Raw genomic sequence first — 25,380 nt, 5'->3', positions numbered from 1 at the left:
TAGTAAAGGAATTTAGTTTATTGAAGTATTTTTAAAATGTAGCAGCTGAAAATGGATCTTTTTTTATCCATCTTTTTAAAAATAGAATGTTATGCAATGAAATTAACTGTATTAACTTGTCGGTGCAAAATAAACTTAAAAGTTGTTGATTTTCCAAGGAAATTTGTTCCTCTTACCTTGACTCTGCGTTTTGCAGAATAAATTGAAGCCCAGAATAGCTGAAATTTAGCTCTGTTCTGCTGTGAAGCAGTGTTACTATTGTTTATTATATGTGTAACATTTAAGTGTGTTAGGCACTGCGTAGAGAAGTATGAAAATGAAGTCTATACCCTCAAAAACTTAAAATCCAAGCAGACGATGTACAACTGAAGCAGGTGGGTGGGATGTGACAAAAATATTGTGACTGACTGACTGAAGTTTGTTGCATTCTTGTTAATTTTTGAATTTTTGCTTTGGGGGTGCAGGAGTAAAGAATTTTCAATCCTCTAACTTAGTACTTCTCAATGGAAGAATTTCTCAGAATTGTTTTAAGGTGGCTAATAGGGAAACATGGCAGAGCAGGTAATAGGGAGATGGTCCACGTGTTGGAGCAGGACACTAAGGAGAGGAGTAGGTGTGTGCAGCTTGTGCAGAGTAAAGAGGACAGGGAGAACAGAAAGGTACATTTGGGCCAGTTTGTATAAATTCTTGAAAGAAAGGACAAAGGAGCTTAAATTTGCTGTGGAAAATGAGAGGAAACCAATGAAGGGGATTGAAGGGGTGGTTGGATGACTTTTACAGCTGCATTTTGAAGAGATGGTGACATGTCCAAAATCATAAAGGGCAGATGGTCATGCTTTGCTGCATAGCTCCACCCATCCTCTCCTCCCCTCTGTGCCACTTAAATGTTGATTGATTTGGAACTCCTTTACTCCCTGGGGCAGCAGCCCACTGGATTCTTCGGCAGCACAGTCTGAGCAGGATCACAATGCCTCTGGCAGATCTTTCCAAGATTTTCGGGTTTTGGGGATCAGACATCCTGCCACTCATATGGTTGGTGGAAAGCTTGCATCCCCAGCAGAAACTGGAAGAAATCCTCACAAGTTCCAAGCACTGATGTCGAAATAACACCTGTAAAGAAGCATCAAGCTTTCGTTTATTAAAATGAAGAGGTTTAATAGTGCATCTCTACACTGGCTGAGTGAGGGGAAAGATTTAATAACTGCAATAAAACCTTTAATTTTCTGCATCTCGTTTCCTTCTTGTGTTCCTTTCATTTCTCTCTCTACCCTTTGCTGAGTGCTTCTCCTCTTTCACTTCTTTTCTGTTCATTTTTTAAAAAAAGCTTTTGATTATGTTCATTAATACATGCTAATGAAGGTCTTCAAAATGAACAACAGGAAAGATAAGACAGAAGAGGGTGGGGAAACATACAGCAACCTCAGTAGTCTGAGGTGTGTACTGTGGCTGGGGAATCCTTTGACAGTAGGGGACAGTAAAAATTCCTCTGGCTTTTGTCAGCTGGACCAGTTGCATCTCTGCAAGTCAAACGAGTTCAGATCTATTAAAATATGCTTAACAGGTAGTCATTCTCTTCGTGCTATATGCAGTCTGTTATAATTTTCCATTTGGAATGATTTTCTGTCACTTTGGCAGTGGAGTTTTATTCTCTCAAACCTCAAAATTCCACAGTAAAATGCAAGTAATTTAAAAACAATGTAATAGTCCTTAAATGCCACTCTGCCCTCCCAGCTACTGTCTAGAATATTTATAAATTGCTTTTTTATTCATTGTTTTAAAAAAAAGATAACCCACTAATTTAAACTAAAACTATTAGAGCTGAGAAAGCCAGAAATAAATGTGTGCTGCAGTATTTCATCCATAATGTTCTATTTGATATGTGGGTAATAGACAGGTAAATCTCGTAAAAAGAATACAGTCTGCAAGCAGGAAACAATATTCATAATTGTTCTGGCAGACAGCCCACATATTCTACTAGCAGACAGATGAATATTCCATAGAATGAATTATCTGTTTTCCTAGCAGTGGTACATTGTGCGACTATGGAAATAATTACCTGTCTAATCCCCTGCAAAATAAGTACAACGTGCATACATTTACATTCAGATAAAAACTCTCATCATCAGTTGTGCTTTGTATTTTCCAGTGTCTCAGCCTCTTTCAATTTCTGTAGGAAAACTTTAAGATAAGGTCTTCCCTGTGAAAGAAATAAAAATCAGGAAGCTTGCAGCAGTTACTATATATTTTGCCTTACATATGTTATTAGGAACAGAGACATTTGTCAGCTCATGGCGTAGATATCTTTAAGGTGTGTTACTACAGATATACCAGTGAGTCATGTGAAAAAAACATTTGTATTGCCCAGTAGTAGGTGTGGTTTAAACACACCGGAGATATTAAAAACCTGCAGGTATTATATTGGGAAGCACTGTATAATCACACGCATGGCAAACTTTCAGGTCTTTGTGGTCTGAGATGAAGTGTCGTGTTTCCCCCCCGCTGCCCTCCACACACCCACCAGATGGCCCTTTTTTGCATAGACAATTACTAAATTTTATACTTTGCTGCTATCAGTTAGTATTGCTTCTAGCTGTAGTCATTGTTGGTTTTTGTAGTTTGCTTACTATTCTTTTCCAAGTTGTGTGCATAGTTCTTCAATTTTGAACTGACTCCTCCCTCAGTTCTATAGATACTGTTCTTTTTAGGATTTGTCCCAGACAGCAACCAATAAAATATTTGCTAAGTTTGTGTTGTCATGTCTTGTTGCAGAACAATAAATAGCCAATTTCAGCTTTTATATATAATTTGGAGGTGAATTTTGTAATAAACTGCTGAAGGTTTCAGCATACAAGTCATGGAGTCATGTGGCTTTTAAATGTTTGAGGAATCTTGTCATGCTATAGTCTGTTAAACCTCATCTGCAATAAAGGAATTGAAAATTCCCAGTAGTACTATCTTGCTACCGGTTCTTTGTAAAATTCTTTAAGGTATACAAGCGTTCATAAGACGAGCAGAGTGCTCTCGTTTTCAGTATTGCAACTCCAGTGACCTCAATGGATATATCTTCACTTCATTGTAAACCCGGATATGTGGAACCCTGGCTTGTGGACTCCAAGCCCATGCTTGAACATGCACACTGTATTTTAAAACCCAGGTTTATAATTGTTGGACCTGAGTCTCACAGCCGTGCTAACACGGCCACACTGCACTATGCAGACTTTCTGACTGGGGTTTGAAGCTTGATCTGTGTCTACATTGCAAAATGACAGGACTTGGACTGAATCTCAATGGGACTTGGGCTCTGACGCTCTCCCTCTCCCCGCATGTTCCTAGGATCTGACTCCTGAGTGCTTGCTGACCTGAATCGGGCAGATTTCTATGTGTGTGGAAGAGGGACGTGGGCTCAAACTTGAGTCAGAACCTGGGCTTAGTGTGCTTAGACATATTCAATGTGATTACACCAGTGAAAATGTGTGTTTGGTCTTTTTCAGTCCATAGTAGTAGTTTCCTTATTAGCAATACTAATAGGTTAAACTGTTTATAAAATCTTCTTAAATCTTTACCTTATACCACTGAGTATTTCTAGAGATTTTTTTTTTTTTTTTGGGTATATTTTGTTTAATGGAAAAATACAGCTGGGTTATGTTCAGTGATACTTTTGTTTATGGTAATTCAACACGTTTCTCACTGTAAAAACTACATGCACAAAGTACTGGTGTTTCATACTTTTTCACAGACTATTGTTGGATATTTTGTTTAGAGTGAAGTCTTTGTAAAACTTCAAAATAAATTGCATGAGACAAAATAGCAGGAGGAGTTTACAATTGTTACATTGTGATATAAAGCAACTCTGGCTGCCAGCTCCATTAAAGTCCTGTTATAACTTAAGACTTAGTTGGAATACCCTACAAAACAAATGACTCCAAATGAGGGCAGTGTTGCTACAGGGAGCTTGTTGTAGTGTGTGTGAGGCCCTTGTCAGTTTGTTTGTGGACGACTCCATGAAACACTGACTTTTTCTTGTAATTGTAGCCTTCAGAACATAACTTGTAAGCTGTTTAAAAACTGACTGCGAGAGTTGACAGAAACAGGCAGCTACCTGCAGTTCTGTAATAGGAAGCTAGATATCCCATACACCCTCTGCATCACACAACTTCTATGTAAAATCATGCTGGCCCTGTGCATAGTGGTGTGATAATGGTGGACAAGAACTTGTTTCTTCAGAGAAAGAGGGCTCGCTTAAAAGAAAATGTTCATGGACCACCCATACTGTGAAGGTCACTCGGTTTTCAGTCGTCTTTGAAGTCTGAGGGTAAATCAATGGTTGTTCACTGAAGCAACCGCCAACCTGATGGTTGAGTTGCTATTGCTGAACTGCGGGAGCTGCCGCAAGGGGAGATTGTCCCTGCCCCCAACATTCTGATCGGACAGCATCACTGCAAATGCATGAGGGATACACCAGTGCTGCTGGTAGCATGCTAAGTTTCTGCATCTGTATTTAGTGAATATCCAAGAGCAGCTGCAGCTTGCCTATTTCTCCCTGCCAGTGCCTGTCTGCTTAGCCTGGATTTTAGGGAACCAGTACTTTGAGGGAGCTCATTTCTTTTCCAATTTCTGCCCCAAACAGGACATTATTTTGATGTTGGAAAACATTTTCCCAGTGATACTAATTGCATTTACCTTTTTCTCCCACAGCTCAACAGACAGCAATTACAGATACTTAAGGAACGTTTCCAGGCCTTCCTGAATGGAGAGACACAAATTATAGCAGATGAAGCATTTTGCAATGCAGTGCGAAGTTACTATGAGGCAAGTTGAACACTCTGTTTTCGGTGCTGTTTAAAAGTTAGTTCATAAGACTTTTTTTTTTTTTTTTTTTTTTTTTTTTTTAAATAATCCATCAGGTGGAAGGAATTGTAAGGTTCCAAGCCTGTGAGCTTGCAAACCTCCTGTAAACATTTTCTATACTGCTTTGCAATTGAAAAAAATTAAATCCACTCTGTGGGCATAAGAGATAAACTGAACTGGAAAATATCCATTTCTTTTGGAAAACAAAACAAAAAAAAGCCTGGTGCTAAAAATGTTTCTGGAACTGGTTGATACAACTGGGTACTGCTATCTTTATCTCCATATGTCTAAAGTACCCCTTTTAATCAAGGTTTCAGTTATAAATTACTACCTTGAGATACCGGTCCCTCAGCCTTTTTGATTTTTAGGGACAATAGAGAATTTCTTGAAGACAAACCTCCTCCTTTTTTTCCTCCAGAAAGACTAATGCTGCCAACACAGCTATACCATGTCTTTTGAGTTCAGCTTGTGACTTCCAAGGGATCCTCTGTGGTTAATATTGCCAGCACCAGTCTTCACATGTGCTGTATAATGGCTTAAGGGAGAGGTCCTTTTCTGTGGATGATAAAATGTTTTGGGGAGCTCCCTGTCCCTCTGATGTCATATATAACACATGACTGAGGAATTTATTCCTTATACTGTGCAGAAAGTAGCCACCTTGAATATAGTGTCTGTCTATACAACAAAAAAAAAACCTCAAATTTGTTGAGCATAGCATCAGGGCTGCACATTTAAACTTGATTTAGTCATTTCTCTGAGTTGTTTGCTCCCTAATTTCACTGTATTGCTTTGTTCTTTTTCAAATTACTCTCATATTTTCATTTAGCATATTGCTCCTTTTTATTTCATAGTCGATATACTTTTTACTTCCTACTGATATACTTGATGCAGAAAGATTTATATATGCTAATACTGTTATGGACTATTAAATTTTGTGCTGAACAACAAATTTAGACTAAGCAGTTTGTCTACAAAGTTTGGGAACTGTGTCAGAATTTAGAGTGAGGTTCTTCTTTGCACCAAGATATGGAGAAGACAGAGTTTTAGCAGCATCGAGACCATGAAAGCCTGCATTTGTGGAGAGGCTAGGGGAAGGCCATAGTTATCAATGTTAGAAGCCTGGGTGACAAGGTGGATAATGGGAAGTCTGAAATATTGTTAACAGTGACAAATAGGGAGGTATTTGAGGCAATGAAAAGTAGCTATGATAATGGACAGATAGAGAAGTCAGGAGTCAAGGCAAGATTTAGGAGCAATTGTGTGGAAGAGATTGCTGAAGCAGTCACCCAATGGTAGGGTTTAGAGAAAGAAGGGAGGGCCATGGACAAAATCTTTGGGGGCTTAGAAAGAGTGGGGGTGAAAGTGAAGAGGGCTTATTATTTAATATTAGTACAGTTCTTAGCATTTTTCAGCTCTTTGTATGTTCAAAGTGTTAATGTTTTGTTACATGAGGAACCTCAGAAGGAAATGGTGAAGGAGTATTTGGATAAGAAGAGAACCAGGAGAATACACAAACATAGAATCCTAAATAAAAGGCAGCAGATTTAGAAGAATTAGGCTAGAAAACTATTAGACATGGACAATCTAGTCTTCTGGGGAGACTGATTTAATGCCACAAGGAAGTCATTTAGTGGTGGCCAAAAGAGAGAAGCATGATGGACTAATAGATTTCTTGTGCTAAAACTGTAGTGATAAAATGAAGTGAGAGAGGTGTTCATTTAAGCATTCTTCCTCCTCTAGACATTTTCAATGTTCAACCAGCAACTAAAGTAATTGCATCCATAAAAGTGGGAAACAATTTCATGTATCCATAAACTTCTTGTATTTTTGAACTCTTGAAATACTGTTTCTCTGGGACCTCTTTCACTTATGAAAGCTATGCTCTTGAGGAACATTAGAATTGTCTGCCTCAAGAGGTATGGCTTGTGCGTGCCAGAGATGGGGCTTTTTGGTGGTTGCCTGAGTTGAGAATGGAATTTGCATTTCCAAGAATGCAGAGTAAGCATGAATCTGATCTCCTTCAAGACTAATTCAGAGCTTCTTTGACACATCCTTCTCACACAGCACAATATTTAAAGAAAAACATTCACTAAAACCCTTTTCTGGGATGAAGGAAGAAAACAAAAGTCAAGAATATGTTATGTGACTGGACTGATTTTTAGTTCACTAAGGTGCTAAATGGCCTGAATTAGGATCATGATACAAATACCTAATTAGGAAATCTTGTCAGCTGAGTAAACTTCATCATACTATATTGACTTATATATAAGCTACTCTGCCCTTTCCAGCAACTCTGCTTAATAGAATGAGGAACTTGGCCTAATGATATAAGGCCATATATGGAGTGGAAGAATTACATAGTGTCGTCTCTGAGCTCTGGTAGGATAGCCCAGATATTTGAACACAATGCTCTCTCTCAAATGTTGGGACTTTAAATGACTTCCCTCTAGAGAGAACTCTGCCAGCGGATTTGTGAAGGCTGATGTTGTGAAAGCTAACAGTGTCTCTAACCTCTGTTTGTCAGAAGCTGGGAATGGGTGACATGGGATGGATCACTTGATTACCTGTTCTGTTCATCCCCTCCTAAAGCACCTGGGATTGGCTACTGTCAGAAGACAGAGTCCTGGGCTAGATGGACCATTGGTCTGACCCAGTATGGCCGTTCTTATATTCTTATAAGGTGGTCTTGGACCTAATTTTGAAGCCCAGCATGAACCCAAGTAGACTACAGCCGATCCTGAGTCTGAGAGTGTAGAGCTGTTTCATACCTGACCTGACCTGAAAACCTCCCCAAATATAATAATCCCAATGACAAGCCGAAAGGCAAGTTCTGAACAACCCCATTGCTTTGCACTTTCTAGTGTTAGTGGCAACACACTTGTGATAGCTAGAGTGAGATTATAATTACGGGAGGTCAGGTGGCATCCTCATTAGCTGTGCTCTCATAATTGGTTGCCTGCAATGTGACAATATTATCCTTTTGGCTTTCAATTCCAAGGAAGAAGGCCCTCTCCAAGGCTGTAGCAAGCAAATTTTTTGGCCTTCAAGAACAGTCTTTCCTAGAAAAAAAAACAGTGCAAACTATGGGCATAAACAAAGACAAAAACCAAATACATGATCATAAATCACCTCAGTTTTTGCTTCTTCAGCTTCATACATGTGATCTATCTAGACAGACTAGGTAGACTGAGCTAATATCTAGTTTTTTTTATCATGTGGACAGACGTCTTAAAGTCCCTCAGATTTGCACCACAACTTCAACAACAACCACCCATCCACTAAAATCTCTCTCGAACGCTTCTTGGACACCACAATCCGCTTCAGCAATAGAACCCTATAGACAACCATATACAAGAAACCACACCTATCTTCATAGATGCAGTAACCACCACAAACACACCAAGAAATCTTTTATCTACATCCAGGCACTCAAATACCACAGAATACGCTCCCAAGAGAAAGTCCAGGATGTACACCTTAATACACTCAATCACCTTCACCAAACAAGCATATGCCACCAGAGAAGTAGCTGTCATCATGGAATGGGCCACCCAAATGCCTCGAGAGAATCTGCTTCAATACAGAAATGAACTCCCCTGTGATCACAGACACCCCTAGTTGTCACCTGTTGCCCCAAGCTGGAACCCATATGGGGCATCATCAAACAACTGCAACCCATACTCTATGGGGACCCCATCCTGAAAGAAATCTTTCCTTAACCCCCATCAAACACCGCTCAATATCTCCAAGCTTGTCATTAGAAGCAAGCTCTCCACACACCAACCCAAAGTGTCACCAGACCCTTCCAGAACAACAGATGCAAAGCCTGCAGAGAGATCTCCATTGTTACAATGATCAACACCCCCTACAAACACCTTTCAGGATCCATGGGTCATGCACATGTCTATCACAACATGTGGTGTGCCTCATTTAGTGCACTAAATGCCTCAGTAACAGCTATGTGGGTGAAACCAGACAATCACTATGCTCTCGAATGAACTCGCAGAAGAAAATGATAAGACAAAAAACACCCTATCACCTGTGAGTGAACGTTTTTCACAAAGCAGTCACTCTATATCTGACCTATCAGTTGTCCTCATCAAAGGAAAACTGTGCAACACTTTCAAAACTTGAACCTGGGAGCCTAAATTCATAACTCAGCTAGACACTAAAAATCATGGATTGAACAGAGACACTATTTATTTATGGTTTGTGACACCGATTTGTAACCCACTGACTCCTCTTTCAGTCCTATGACAGAGATCATGTAAACAAGTCATTCTACCTTGAATGGTCCCATAGAATATGTGCTAACTACTTATGCAGTTCCATCTTGTGTTTCGCTGTGACGTTCAGATACCTTTTCAGACATGAAAAAGCTTTGTGTGGCTCAAAAGCTTCTCTCATTTTCACCAACAGAAGCTGGTCCAATAAAAGATACTACCTCACCCACTTTGTCTCTAATATCCTGAGACCGACATGACTATAACTACACTGCATACAACAATGTGATCTGTCTAGTAATTCTTTACTCTGAAAACTATTTTTCAGCTCCTCTTTGATTCTATAGAGGGATTTTGTACCCCAAGTTCTTCAAAGCCAAGCTATTTTACCTTTCACAGATTTTGAATAAAAAGGCTTTTGAAGAGGGTGTTTTGCATGTGTGACTCTCAAACAGTAAGTTGAATTTGTTCAATATTAGTTCCTTCAGCAAAGTGAAAAGTCTGTTTTTTACAATATGACTTCAATCAGAAATACATTGATGGCGTGTGATGCTCCAGGTCAACTCGTGATCTGCGACTGCTTTGTTGCTCAGAGTCTTTCTCTTGCTATAGGAGGCTCCTATTATAGTCCTGTCATCTATTTACTTTTCTAAAAGGGTTACGTTGGAGGAGCGATTTATATTTGGAAAGCATATCTGTGCAATAATTTGTCAATTAGAACCAGTGGTGGTCCTGGACATGCATTCTTTGGGAGACTGTAGTGATCACCTTTTCTCAGCTTCTCTCTGCCATGGTGTGTCTTTTAGTGTTTTTGTTTTGTTTTGTTTTTTTAAATAAAATTCTTGGATTTCCTTTTTTTAAGTTACTTTGAAAATCTCATGGGAGAGGGAATGCCAGGAAATATATTAACTAGATTTTTCATTTTATTTATCCCCCAAATCTGCTTTTGTTTTCCCCTTTCTACTAACCATACTCTATCTTATTGTAAATCTCTTTTGTATCTTGGTCTTTGCATAATTTAAATTGTATCAAGGGCTTCATTAGAAGCCTGATCTGATTTATTACTTCCCCCTTTAATATATCTTTGGATAGAAAAAAGTTGTGGCTGTCCTCTTTTTGTGATTACGCTCATGGCTATGATAGAATTTTTATGGAAAATTCCATTACATTCATTGAGCCAGATTCAAATCTGCTTAGGACATCAGTTGGTGCTGGTGATTTTAGATAAAAAGAAAAAATTCAATCATATGGTAATTTATTATGAGTAATTATATTGGACACGCTAAGGGTAAAATTCAAGTGGGAAAGTGATTTGCGAAATAAAATATTCCCTTGCATATTTCAGTCCAATTAGTTATCAGACAAAAACCAAGTCAGTAAAATAGTAGACACAGATTCATGCTCTTAAACTTTAGGCATGGGTGATGGAAAGCACCCAGCACAAGACCTGTATGCACCGCTTAAGCCATATTTGAAAGACTTAAGTGGAACGTAAGTGGTGCATGTAGGCCTTGTCCTAGCACTCCGCACAGAAGTGCTTTTTTACTCTTGGGTGTGTTTAATCTCAGAAAGAATACATAAATAGGTGAAAAAAATGTCTGTCTGAAATGTGACACTGAAACTGGTGATTAAATTCATATTTTCTGGAACTAGTAGTTTTTTCAGATGTTCTGGATTGCAGTAATAAATACTATAGATGTTGTAGAGATGCAAGGTTTACTTACCACAGGTGTCTATTATTAATGATATTTCCAATCTTCATCTGGACAGATGTAAAAACAAATTACTTGGAATTTCCTTAGCGGTAGCTAAGAATTTTTAAAAGGCATCCTTTGTACTAGCTGTTTTTTTGTTTATATTCCTTTAACATAATAGCCTTTTGCTGTTTTTTAAAGTCTAGAGCCCCAAATGATGTTAGTAGTAGGACAGTGTGATGCTGTAGCTAAGAGGGCTAATACAATCTTTGGATGTATAAGATGGGTACTATCAAATAGGAATAGGGAGGTGGTGTTTTCTTTTTGCATGGCATTAGTGAGACTATTTACTGGAATAACATGTTCACTTTTGGTGTCCACAGTGGAATATAATGTCCATTTCTGGTGTCCACACTTCAAAAAAGAATGCTGACAGATTGAAAAGGATTCAGAGAAGAGCTACAAGAATGATTCAAGATCTGGGAAACATACCTTATAATGAGCCTAAAGGAGTACAGTGTGTAGGAGATTAAAGAGTTAAAAGCTGGACAAATGGTCAGGCCTAAGTTACAGGGAAATGGGGTCATGGCACAGGCAAACCTTGTTTTTGCTAATTGGTGTGAATTCTAGTTAGTCTGTTATCTCTCTTCTTTTCCTCACTTCCTGGCCATCTATGCAGGGGATGAGGCTAACAAAATAACTATTCCCCCTCTTGCTCAAGGCCTTTGGTGGGAAGAAAGCATTATCTTTCTTCCCCCTGGCATACCTTTACTTCAAAGAATATTAGTATAAAATTAATAGGTTTTAAGGTGATGTGCTTGCCCTCTATGGTAATCCTGTAAACAACAAACAGGCGTGGGTATAATTGTATTAATCTGTAGTTTGTTAATATTAATTTTATAGGTGTCAGTGTAACCAAGGGTCTGTGGAGAGTTGCTGGAAATGTATACATTTACATACTGTTATGGATAAAAGAATTGTAAAGTAACCTCCTCATTGCTCACTCGCGGCGTTGAGGTGGAACGAGCAGACAATAAAGGGTTCCATCTCTCCAATCCGCCCCAGGGACAACCTCTTTGGTTATTTCTAACACAGTGTATTTATTTTATCCAAGAGAAGATTAAGAGGTGACTTGATCTGTGTACAATTCCTAAAATAAGGAATAAATTTCTAATAGTAAAAAGCTCTATAATCTATTTTAAAAAAAAAAAAAAAAAAAAAAAAAAAAAGAGTTATAACAAGATTCTGTAGCTGAAAGCTGAAGCTAGACAAATTCAGAAATAAAGTGCAATTTTTTAACATTGAAGATAAATAACCATGGGAATAATTTATCTAGGGACTTGGCAGATTTTCTATCACTTGGAGTGTTTTAAGATTAGATGTCTTTCTAAAAGATACACTATATTTCTAACAGAATTTATGAGCTTGATGCCAAGAATCACTTGGTGGTATTCTGTGGCGGGTATTATGCAGGAGATCACACTTGATGATCATGGCAGTCCCTTAAGGCCTTAAAATCCATGAATCTGTGTTTAACCTGGTATGAGTTTAGTCTTATTAATTGTCTATTAATAAAAACTGTAACAGGTGCAGTAAAATAAATGATAGCAAAGGCTTTTATGATTATAGGAATTTGTGGAGATATGCTGAAAAATCTTAAGGGGGGGGAAGGTGGTTGGCTTGAATTCCGCTATTAACTAGTTTCCACGTGTGGATGAAATTATTACTGTACTTAAGATTGCCTGATGCTTCTCGTTATAAGTCCCTGTTTTCAGCTGTTTATAAATTTTATCAAACTTTAGCCATTCAGATTTATTTTTTTCATCCCAGGTGTCTGCCTCAGATCATGTTTTTTAAGTTTCAGCAAAATGTTTTATCCATTTCAGAGAATGAGATTAGGGGATAACAGGTTCATGCCTGTGTCTGATTTTTTTTTTTTTTTAAACAGTTTTGTTGACAAGCTTTAATGCTTCCTAGGTTTGGAATAGGAATTTGAAATTTGGCAGGGGGGTTCATCCTGGGATCCATTTGCTGTTCCTGCAGGGGTGGGGAACAGTTTGATCAAGTTATATGCAGTCATATGAGCAGGTTAGCGTTTTGGCAGCTAAATTTCTTTACGGATTCTGAACACGCTTCAACCCAGAGCTTCAGGGGCTGAGCAAGATCTTTACTATAACTGATGCTCCCCCCGTGCTGTGGGCCACTGTGCAGTCGGGTACCAGAGCTGAAAGCAGGGAGATACTCTCTCTATTCTGTGCTCTCAGTGTTGCTCCTGCTGTTGCACAGACAAGCCTAATTCTGGCACTTCCTAAATTCTGAGCTCTTGACTTTACAACCTTAACATTTTTGCGTAGCTGAAACACTGTTAGTCTCTGAAAATTTGTTTCTGCATGCAGTGGAAATTAATACTGAGCTGCTATTGGGGCTGGATTTTTAAAATTATTTAAAAATGTGTACCTTTTAAATTTCCTTCCTCTTCTTTCCATTAATAAGTTTCAACAATCTTCTGGTGCAGATTGCATTGATTTTTTTCTTTGTGTTCCTGTAGATATTTATAATTTGACAACTGGATAGACTATTCAGAGAAAAATCTTGAGATTGAATCTTAGACATATTTATGAATACTAAACCAGTAAATCCTAGTATTTATATGTAACTTTACTTCTAGTTGCTATTACTTCGTTGTTGCATTGTTCATGGACTCTTTCTGTGGAATGGTGTCAACTCTGAATTCCCCTGTATCTTTCACACATGACAACTAACCAAGGATAACCGGATTATTTTCTGCTTTCATGGGCTGAATATCCTACCTTCACTCAAATTCATGCTGATCCAAGATATTAGAGACCGTGCTGGAGAATCAAATCAGTTTGCTATATGGCAGTGCAGAGTACGATCACTAGGCTATTGAATCTATGCCTGCTGTTCAGTCTATTCTGTCATTGGTATTTTTCTATGATCATTGTTAAATTGACTGAGATTATTATCCAGTTGCTTTTTCTATATTAAGGATATAATTATAACAAATGTATTTCAAACTGTTAAATGCAGTGGCTGAAATAGACCCATTATTATACTATAATTTTATTTATTCCTGGCATTGCAAGTGATGTGTTCTGATTGGAAGAAAGCTGGAGATCTTGCTTACTGAATAAAATGAACAATTTCTCCTAGTGCTTGTAGTTTAAATAATTATTTCTCATTCATTTTGTGAAGGTAGTTGCCCTGGCAGAATTAGGAAGTCTTTTACAGATCTGACATGATTGTGTAGAAGTAATTAGTTTTGGATAGTCTGATACTTTACTTCTTTGTAAGCAGTCGATGAAATTGCTCACTTATTCATTAAGCTATTTCTACTTGCCTTCTAATCAGAATACACCAGTTACAACCAAAGAATGGCTCAAAATATTACGCATCAGTGGACTTAATCTGCATTGTTTTAAGTTTTCTACTAATCCGCATGCTGTTTTCATGTGGATTTTTTTCCCTTTAAAATAATTGATCTGGACTTTGGTTTTGCAGTGTTAACAGGAAATTGAACTGTGAGACTCTGAGTATACACACATTTGTTTGTATTAAATATTTTTCTGGACAATTAAAGATGATAAGCTTTTGTTTTAACCAGCATAGTGCTGACATGGTAATATATTAACAAAATATCACTGGTGCAGAAATATTATTCTAGGCATTGATTGACTTTTTATTAATAATTGTGTTAATATAGCACCTAGGAGCCCTCATCACGGACTGGAACCCTATTGTGCTAGGTGCTGCACAAACTCAGCAAGGGTTATAATTTTGAAGCACTATTAATGTTTTCGACTGGATGGCCGAGGGAGGGAGAATAAACATTCAATTTACTCCACGAGAATTTTGGCAATATTAAAAATGGTGGAAGCTCTCAATGCCACATGGACCCCTCTCTCTTGGGAGGTGGAGTCTGCAGATTGGAAATAATTCTTCAAAGAGCTTTGAATATGGCATGTATGATAGTATCTATTCACATCTATCCCATACCAGCAGACTTCACCACTTTGGAGCCTTCAGCACCCCTGCTTACTCTGTGAATTCCCCTCGATGAGTTCACTCAAATTAGACACCTGGGAAGACTTGCACACCCGAAAGAAGCAATGCATCCCTGAGGAGCAGACTTTCTTAGTCTGGAGTGACTTTCAGGTAGTGTTGTAAACGCAGAAGGGTTTATTAGATGTCTGGAACGCAGTATAGAAAGTACTGGATAAACATAATGGAAAAGTTACAGGAAAGTCCATCTGGGTCAGTCTAGGGCCCCAAACTCTCTCTGATTTTTCCCTCCACCACCCGCCCTACGTCCCAGTCCAGAAATGAGTCCTGCTTCCAGTAGCCCACACTGTATTCCACCCAAGGGCCCCTTCCTCTGTCCTTTGTTCTGACTGCCAGGCAAAACAGGTCACCCGGTTGTAATAAGTGAGAGCTCAAGGCCTGTAAAACAGGCTAAAGGCCTAAGTGGAAAAAACCGAGTGAACAGGAGTATAAGTGGGAAAAAAACAAGCTAGCTGAAATTGGCACAGGAAAGTGCTGTCAAAATATTAAATTATGTAGCAGGTATAGGAGGTACCAAGATACTAACTCCCTAAAATGACACTCTGATGAATAGAAATGACTAAAAAGTGATAAATGGAGTTGTTTTGCCCAAATAAGCCAATTAACGGAAAAAGGTGGTATTAGACTACGTCAAGGGGATAGCAACTACCTATGTTAAAGGGGGCAGGACGAAATTGTATGCAACAATGCATAAAAGAGGGTGTCAGAGGAAACAAAGCTGTCCGGTCTAGGGGATAACGGAAAGTCCCGCCCTTGGGCCATGGCCATTGTAATGCCGCCTATGTGAAACTGACCCAGAGATACTCTGTAAGTCACTTCTCATTGTGCCGCATACAATAAACCTGGCCTGGGTGCCTTCATTGCTCAGCCAATCCGTCGCCGTGTCGATTCATTCGATCGCGAGAGCTGTCTGTTTCCTGATCAGAGCTGGGACAGCATCTACACAGGGACACACGCATGCAGCCTACACTGATAAACATCGGGGACCAGCACACCGTACCACACCGGTCATCCCCCATAGCTCTATGTTCCTCCACTGGCCAAAACTGGTTGACTTCCTGGACAGAGCGTTGGCAGTCCTGGGTCATTAGTTGCTAGACACTGAATGTCTTCTGGGTTCGTCATGGGCATGGGGCTCCAGAGAGCTAGCTGTTAATCACACCTGGATCACTGCAAATAATAAACCACCTTTTCCCATTACCAAGTTAGCCTGCAGTACATACGGGAAACTGAGGCACATAGTATTCATACAAAATATTAAGACAAATTCCCACTTAGTCACAGCTTCTTCTAAGAGGAAGACTTCCCTGTGGCATTATACATCCTCTTAGACTTCGCAGCCCAGAATTGCTGCTGTTGAAGCTCAATCCCAAACTGGTTCCAGCCACATGGCACCAAAGCATTTGGCACCAAACCTTGGCAATTCAGGAAAGACTACTGTGACCCAAGTACCCCTTAATGCTGACTGACAAGGGGGTTACAAGAATATCATGATTCTGGTATGTACATTCTGGTTCACCAAAGAATGTCATGTGCGGTTTTAAATGAAAGCAGGGTCACGCTGGTCATTGATATAATTGTGAAATGTATGTAAGCAGTTGTGTGTATATTGAAATACATTCTTAGGTTCTGTGTCACAGCAGAGGAATAGAAACAGGTTTTCTGTCAGACAAATGATATTTATTCATCTGTCAATGTCAGATGTAAATTAAACATTGTAAGCTAACACCATGAATGCCCATTTCCATATGAAGTTATCAGAGATGTAAAGTCAACAGGGAAGAGCACACAGGATAAACAATCACAGGTGTTGAGGGGACAGGTTTATACTGTGAGTACAGACAATGAACTTTGGGGATATAAGCAGAAGGCACAGAAGAAATGCTCTCATTCAGCACCTAGAAGTTGAATGGGTAGTGTTTACACTTTCATGAAAACGGGATCACAACCAGCCTTGGTTGAAGGTGCTGCAAAAGGCTTTGTGTGAAGTAAACGTCATTAGACAGATGGTTAACCTAACAGTTAAATTTAGTCTCTCGAAAGCATGTTATCATTTTGTTTCCATTATCCTTACTATATTTTTAACCTTTGGTAATAGTTACTGTTGTTTTCACTATAAATGTGTCTCAGTGCTATGATATTAAGCAAGGTGCTGATCCTCAGTTGAATCACACAAGCTAGTGTGTATCCTTTTTCCTTGGGGACAACAGACCTGATGTTTCTGTGAGTGTTCAGCGGATAAGGGGGTATGCACCACAGGGGCAAAGCTTCAAAGGGACTTGGGGATGGGGGTAAAATATTATTAACTGCAAGGCAGGTTATGTACATTCTGGTTCACCAAAGGCAGACAGCTCAGAGGAGATCACTTGAGTGGCTAACAGGCTGGTGGTGTCAGAGAGCAAGTCTCTTTCATGCTAGAGTCAGGGGGTTAACAAGGTGACTCTGTCAGTCCTGGGTACCCCGAGAACTATTGCAACTACAGCACCGACATTGGCACTGTCTACCTCAATGGCGCCAGCACCAACACTTCTAATACCAGAAGTAGGCTGCTTGGGACTGCACAAAGACACTGTGGTGGACTTTACTATACGGCCTCAACACAACGCAGTTTTGATGCAGCTGACTACACTGCTCCACACAGCATTGCTTACGTGTTCAGCACCGATGAAGTTGCAGTTTCACCTGGAACCACACCCGCCCCCCCTTGCAGTCCACATCACAACTTTTGGAGCTGGGCGATATGTTATCCTTGGAGAGAGGTTCCTAATCAAGGGATGAAAAAATCCCTTTGCACAGCACATTTCCTTGCCGAGATTGTCACCTCATCCCTCAACATCCTACAGAGGATCCAGACTCTCCTCATGGGAAAGATACTATGACCCACAGAAACCAGGCTCTTGGTTTTCTACGTCCTAGCCACCAAGGACATACCGACCAATGCCTATGTGGCCGTACTGGGAACCCTGACTTACTCAGTGCATCCCTGGTCCAAGGGAACATCTGTGGTTTCTAAAGACTGCTTCTTCTATGGCATCATGTGCTCAGGTGCTCCAGTCGCCCCTTCTGGTTCTGGCACAGCCCTGGACAGAGAGGCAGCAGTAGAAGAGCAATCATTGGAAGATGAACTGCTTACACCAGTAACCCTTTCCTTCCCGTTCCCAGATGAGGCTGTAGGTACTACCCCCTGCTCCCCAAAGGGATGACTATAAGGGTTTCCCAGACTTTTTAAAAAGCTGTCTCTGGTTCTCCAAATTCCTTTTGAGGAGGTCCAAGAACAGGCCCATACATCAGTGGATGTGCTCTGAGCCTCCTCAAGAGAGAAGATTGCCTTCCTAGTTAATGAGTCTATCATGAATCCAACCAGTACCGTGTGGCAGGCACCTGCCTCTGCACCACTTACATCTTGCAGGGCGGATAAAAAAATACCAGATTCCTTTTAAGGGAGTGGAACTCTTTTTTACACACCCTGTCCCATCATCTTTTGTAGTCACTGCAGCAAATGAAAAGGTAGGACAATCTAGGTCCACACCAAAAGACAGAGAGCAAATTTACCAATATCAGATGTTTGTAAGTCAGCTACTTGGGCACTTTGTGCTACTCTGCATTATTGTCTTGATATAAGCCTCTCAATCTGATGACATTTGGTAAGGCTGTCTTTCAGTCACTGTTTCATTAAATTACACAGAGCTGCTACCTCTTTAACAGAATAACTGCTTGGGAGACACCATCAGTGGAATGGGTGTATGGACAATCACATGAAGGAAAAAGGAAAGTTTACTTACTGTGCACGGTATTCGGAGTTCAAGATGTGTTGTCCATATATACATTCCAGATGACCCTGCCATCTCATCTACCTTGGAGTCCTCTTCTAAGGGGTTCTGCAGTAAGAAGCAACTGAATTGTGGTGAGTATACCTTGCCTTTACATACCCTCGCAGTGGAGCATGAAGACTGGAGAGCACATGCATGCTCTTTGGTTATTGCTGGGCAAAAAGACTCCGCTCTCCACCACACAAAGAGCATGGACACCATCAGTGGAATGTGTATATGGACAACGCATCTTGAAGGACTCTAGTTACTGTCCACAATTAGTAACTTTCCTGCTTTCATCAACCTGCACTTTTGATCCCTTCTGCAATTTGCTGGCTTTGTGCTCTAGTCAGAAGAAAGCATGTGGCACCAAACCAGTAGTGCAGTATCTCTGAATTGAAGAACAAGAGAAAATTGCCACTGATATTTTGCGAATCAGCTGCAAGTGGCTGTTTTAACTCAGTGGATGCAGATCTTTGCAACCAGTATCTCTGTGAAGACTATGGACATCTATCAACCCATATCTTTGGATTCTGAGTTTTGTTTGCGAACCTGTCTGCATACCTCAGGGAACTACCATTGTGCTATTATGCTAGACATTATTTTTTAAAAAACAGTCTTACCATTCAAGGTGATAAGTAAAATAACAGCTAAGGAGTTTCTTGACAAAGATGTTGCTTTGTCTATATCATCAAATTCGATAATAGTCTCTCTCTCTTTTTTTTGACTGGTATTTATCTTGTGGTGTTTCATTCAGTCATAGATTTCTTTTTGGGGAAGGATATAACCTTCATTTACATATTTTGATTGAAATTCTGTGATACCATCTTACTTTGATAGAAAGATTTACCACTGAAATCTCTATAGATATGTGACCCGCCAACTTCTTTTAAACTTTGAAGTAAACTTTGAAAAAACAGATTTTATTTTCTGGTGAATTGATAATCTCTAAGTAAACTAAACTAGGCAGCATGGGGCAGTAAGGGATAAAAAAGTCAACAAATGCATGGCTGAAATCCAGACACCAGTAATGTGAAGTGAGGTATTAAAATTCACATTGATCTTTCTAGATCACATTTTATTTGTTTTCTGTTATTATTCTTATCAAAGAATAAATTCTTATATCAGAATAGCTATTTCAGTGTGATAGAGGAGCCCTGTAAATATTTTCTATGTTTATTTTCAAACTTTGTAACATTTACATTTTTCCATCACTCTGCTGTACTAAAAGGGCAAACTGGGAAATTAGATTCTTCACAAGTTTGTATTCTCTGAAGTAACTATTCTGATGCTATAGAGAGGGTTACTTCTATTTCATGTTCCCTGTGAAAGCTATTATCACATCCATTGAGCAGGAAAGAGCCTTTTTAACCACTAAAACTAAGCCTAAAGTCACTGCTCATTTAATTTTATTTTTGTTGAGACATATCTTTAAAACAACATAGTAAGAGAAAATTAATTATCCAGCCTATTTATGTTTGTAAATACCATTGTTTAGAGCACCTCTGTTTAGTTAGCAATAAGTGCTTCATTAACTGTTCGACTGTCTGATTGCCCTTGCTATCAGAAAGTTTTCTCTAATTTCCTAGTTTAACTTTTCCTTTAACTTAAGATTGTTGCTAAGCTCATTGTTTTTCTGTGTAAATAACACATTTCCTTCCCTTACTTTATTACCCTTTCAGTACGTACATGAGGCTATGATGTGCCTACTTAATTTATTAAGCCTTTTTCATATGGTAAGTTCCTTTTACTGATCCTCCTAAATCTAGAGTTTTTATTATTTTGGTTGTTCTCTTTTGAACCTTTTAATAAAATGTTCTTTCTCTCTCAAGTGAAGGCCCCTGAAATGTGCATAGTAATCTTGATATGGTTCTAACACTTCTGAGTTGCATTTTATGGTCTCATCCTGTATTTGATCGCTTTATATAAACATTGGATGTCCATTTTTATATGTAGACAAAAGGACAAATAGAAGCCAGACAAGAGACAGTTTAATATGGATACTGAATTATCACAAATACAGTATGACCTTGGCAACAGTAAGTTATTTCTAAGGGAACCAAAATAGTATACTGTAGTGCTAGAGAGTGCTTTTGGTACTAAGGACTTGTCTACACAAACACATGGCAAGCTGGGGTATGAATCTGTCCCACAGTCTCCTGCTGAGCACTAACTTTCTTTATGTACCCTGGTGATGCTCACTGACAGTTCCTTAGTGTGCTTGAAGTATGCTACAGAACTGTTAGTGCATGTTGTCAGAGGCCACATGGACAGTTGGTTCACACCTACATTTGCTGTGGCCTAAGGCCTGGTCTACCCTACAAAGTTAGGTTGGCTTAACTACATCGCTCAGAGCAGTGAAAAATTTCATATCATGTGCAGTGTAATTAAGCTGACCTAACCTCTGATGTAGACACTGTTAGGTTGACCGAAGAGTTCTTCCATTGGCCTAGCTAATGCCTCTTGGACCAGTGAATTTACTGCAGGGATGGAAGAAACCCCTTCTGTCGCTGTAGTAAGTGTCTATACTAGAAACGCTATAGTGGCACAGCTGCAGCATTTTTGTGTAGACTTGCCCTAAATATGTAGAACTTAACTCTGCACAGCATGCTTAGACTCTGAATATACACTCGCCCCCACCGCCAAAGTAAAAAGTGACAGGTGAGCCATGCACATCTGGCCATCTGATCTCGCATTAAAAAGCGCTGCTGTCTAACTACCAAGCTACTTCTGTTTGGTAACAGAGGAAAGCCCCAAAAGGGGAGTGCGTATCTATGCAGATTTCCCATATGTCCTGAGACATGCCTACTCTACATCCACCAGGCTCTTGCTAGTAAGGATGTCACTATATAAAAGGCTGAACACTAGAAAGGCTTATGGCTTGTGACTCAGTGGAGTAGGCTAAATGTATTACACCCTCAAACTAGAGTGCCAGATCATCTGAAGCCATATTTTCTGTTCTTAATGCTTTAAGTTTGCAAATTGAGTTTTCTAAACTCCATTTTAGCTTTAGCATCTGTTTTTTCAAATTGCGTGTGAGACTTTTTTTTCTTTCATTTGGTGCTTGTTTTATTGATTTGGGATGAATGTTCAAATTTGCCCATGCTGTCTTAAATTCTTTGACTCGGCATATTCCCATTGTAATAACGTTTTATTTACTATAAATATTTATTGTTCTCACCATCTACTGTATAGTGATTTATCTTCATATTCTTCCAAATTATACAAAACAAGTTCTCATTTTCTTTGCTACTATAGAATTTTCTCTTTTTCTCTTTCCTCACTTTCTTCCTGATTGTTTTAAAATTAACCCCTAGACATTTTTGAGTGCCTTTCCTACTATATTTTAAGCTCTTCCTTTAAATATAGATTATGCCTTGATCACTTCTTGTCTTGATTATTCTAATTCCTTCTTTGATAGTCTTCCTACATCCTTCTTTTTTAGCTCCAGTCATTTTTGAATGCTGAGGAAGAAGTATTTTGCCGCATTGCTTGGGTAATACCTTATTATTGTCCCCATCTTCATTGATTTTCAAGTCATCACTGAATCCAATTCAACTTTACTTTAATACCTTACTACTTTAAGAATTTTCCCTAGGTTTGCTCTAGAAATATCTTATACTATATTAAATTTTTTTTTTTGCTAATTTAACTGTTCAGTTCTCCATTGGTGCACACTCCTTGCAACTTCTAAAATGTAACTATGCCATGCGCAGAACAATAAAATGTATGGAGATTTACATGCTGTACCAGGTATGCATGGTTTGCTGTAGGTGCTTGTTCTTTTGTTACTCTAGAATTCTTTTTTCAAAATAGTTTATCTCAATGTAGTAGTGCACCTATTCCACACTGAGAATTAAATCACATACCTCGCGTCAAGTTTCAGAATTCACCTAAATACTTTTTACTTGATTGCAAAATAGGACTAACCAATTTTTTAAGGGGAAGGAAGTAAACTTCATACTTGCTTAAGCTCAAATATATCATATATATCAAATTGATATATCAAATATATCAAGACCATATCTTGCTTTAAGCTACTAAAAAAATCCAAAACAAACAAAAACTATTCATTTTTGGGCTAAGACCACACCTGTGAAATTCCCATACTAAAGGACATTTTTGTGAGAGCTTGTGACCAAGTAAAATGAACTGCAATTGCCTTCTTAAACGTAACTACACTGTGAGAGTTATTACCAGAATAAAGTGCTTGTAATTATGAAAACAAACTGTTAAAACATGACAGAGGAACAAAGCAATGTTTAGATATCTATGCAGCATACTTTTATAAGGGCTGATAATTTTTCACTATTTTCTTCTAGCATTAAAATGTATATACCATGTGCTTCTCCTTTGTCCAGAAGTTTATCTCCGAATTTTTTTCTTTGTGGTGGTGAGGAGAAGTTTTAATTAAACTGAAAACTGAGGTTTAGAATTAAAATGTCATTTTAACTGCTGTAACAAAGTTATTTGTAGTCACTAGCCTTCTCTTCTGTCTCTGCATTTTACTTATGCAGTGAGGAAAGCAGAAGTGACACAAAAGGAAAACCTCTCTCCTGTGCTCACTTGTCTTCTGTTTTAACAAGTGTAAACATGTCCAGCTGTAAAAAGACAAACCAGGAAAAAAAGCCCAAGGCCTTAGTCTTTCTAAAATAATCCACACAGCTGTCCTAGTTTGGAATCTTGTTTAAAGAAGGAGAAAAAATTCTGGATCTGAGGTATTTCCATTAATTGTAGGTTTTACCTCTCTGCTCCCTCCTATGCCCTCAATCATGCTTCAGTACTTTATAGATGGAGATGGATTATAATTGAATTTAAAATCTCATTCCCTTCATTTCTCTTTCCTTGTAACCCCATTTCCGCTGTTCATGTACCCTTTCCTCACCTTGATTGTATGAAGCTTCTCTTCTTCCTTCCTGGCATTTAGGCCTTAAGGTAAATAAACCTATTAATATGGTGTTTTTTTTTTTGTCTCAAGGACCAGTGCAATCTCATTACCTCCTCAGATGGTTGCTACACAGTTCATTTTGATGCTTACTCTTTTTTGTCTTTCCTCCTGCCTGGTAATGGAGAGCACAGGAGTTACTTGGGAAGCAAAGAGCATACCAGGCAGTTGTGTAGGAGAGAGTTGAGTTGTAACAAAACTAGTGAGGACCCCTTAGTGAACAGAATATAGAGAGAAGATCACCCCAGTACCTATAGAGATCAGTAGGGTGGAACTAGTTGTGTAAGTGTCGATCCCAATGTAGGTACGCATGCACCTCCTGCATGGGAGATTTTTTTTTTTAAATTTTTTTTTAACAGTAGTGTCAGGGCCACTCACGCGACCTGTGCATTCCCATATGAAGGCACAGAGGGTGGAGCTGCTGTAACCTTCTCTCAGTTCCTTCTTACTGCCTGTGGCAATAAGATGGAATCAAGCAAGTGGCCGACCTGCTACACTTCTCTGAACTTTTTGTCATCTTATAGGTTAGTTTTTGAAGAAATACTTTTGTCTTCTTTATCTTTAACTTCTCAATTTTGATGTTCCATAAACCAGATGCCTCCCCTCTACAGCAAGGCAATGTGTCATGTGCTAGCTGCCATGGCAGACGCTAAATGTGCATGGTTTAAGCCCTGCCTGACCTACGATGGACTCATTCATCTGGTAGACTGGCATAGCTGATGCCTTTTCTGTATGGGGGGGTGCCAAAATCTTGACAAGTGTTCGGTGTGTAAATTCTTCTCAGAAAGGACTCACAAGTCAAGGCACCCGTGTCACTGCCAACCTGGAGGAGATATCTATCTCTGAGGAATTCAAAGGTTTGTCCTCATTGAGTGCCTCCTTGAGCAGCCTTGGGCTTAGCAGTGAAAGCAAGGCAGGAAAAAAAACTCCATCAAAATCAACAGCTGCCATATCAATGCTGATCACCCTGGCATCAGGGCCAGCCAACAACACCAGCTGCAACTAGTTGAATATCAGCACTGGTACCAGCAGACTAGACACAGACCTTTGTACTGGGTCTTCTGGCACTGACAATATAATCATCACAGCAGGTTCTGGCACCCCAAGACAAGAGTGAGGTCAAAAGGATTGAACCAAGCAGAGATCAGACATTCTTCAACCACAGAGAGAATGGAGTCGTCGTCACTGCCTGACAGGGGGCAGTCACAGCAGCCTGTGCCCCAGCAGTCAATGATTTTAAAGCATTCCCAGATCTCCTAATGCACGTCACAGAGACCCTGATATCAAAATTATGGTCATAGAAGAAAAATAATCCAAGTTCTTTGACATCCTGACCACATCAGTGCTGGTCAGAATTGCATTTCCTGTAAAGGAGAACACACTGGAACCAGCCAATGGGCTCTGACACACTCTGGCTACCGTACAGCACATGTCTAAATGGGTGGGGAAGAGCTATCCTGTGCCTCTAACAAACTAAGAGCACATTTACGCTCACCGAAATCCAGGATCATTGATCGTTACAACAGTGCAGGAAAAATCTATACGGATAAAGGGCACACCGAACAACACACCAGAAGAGTCTTTGTCCTTGGGTGTGCCTTTTGTCAATTTTTGGGTGCAAGGCCTACTTGTGCACCTCACTGCAACTCGGGGAGCAAATTATCAGGCATTTGCAGAATTTAAATTTCTTGATGTGGGAGAGGGTGACTCCTTTTCATGCAAAAAGTGCCACGGGTCTCTAGGAAGAAGTTGAAAGACAGTCTAAGGCCAAATGGTGA

The 25,380-nt window shown here is 39.3% G+C and overlaps 1 protein-coding gene across 3 annotated transcripts in view; it reads left to right on the top strand.

Moving 5' to 3' along the window:
- The window catches only part of CADPS2 (calcium dependent secretion activator 2), a 501,284-nt gene that overhangs the window by 81,478 nt on the left and 394,426 nt on the right, over positions 1 to 25,380 (top strand). For all 3 annotated transcript variants that reach the window (XM_067564292.1, XM_067564291.1, XM_067564293.1), the window contains exon 2: positions 4,696 to 4,809. In XM_067564292.1, coding sequence (XP_067420393.1) covers positions 4,696 to 4,809 — 114 coding nt within the window. The remainder of the gene's footprint in view (positions 1 to 4,695; positions 4,810 to 25,380) is intronic.

The sequence above is a fragment of the Emydura macquarii genome, unplaced genomic scaffold, assembly GCF_026122565.2.
Source record: "Emydura macquarii macquarii isolate MOO-44397 ecotype Brisbane River unplaced genomic scaffold, CSIRO-AGI_Emac_v2 contig_2636, whole genome shotgun sequence".
NCBI lineage: Eukaryota > Metazoa > Chordata > Testudines > Chelidae > Emydura > Emydura macquarii.
This window is presented reverse-complemented; position numbering and strand designations above follow the sequence as displayed.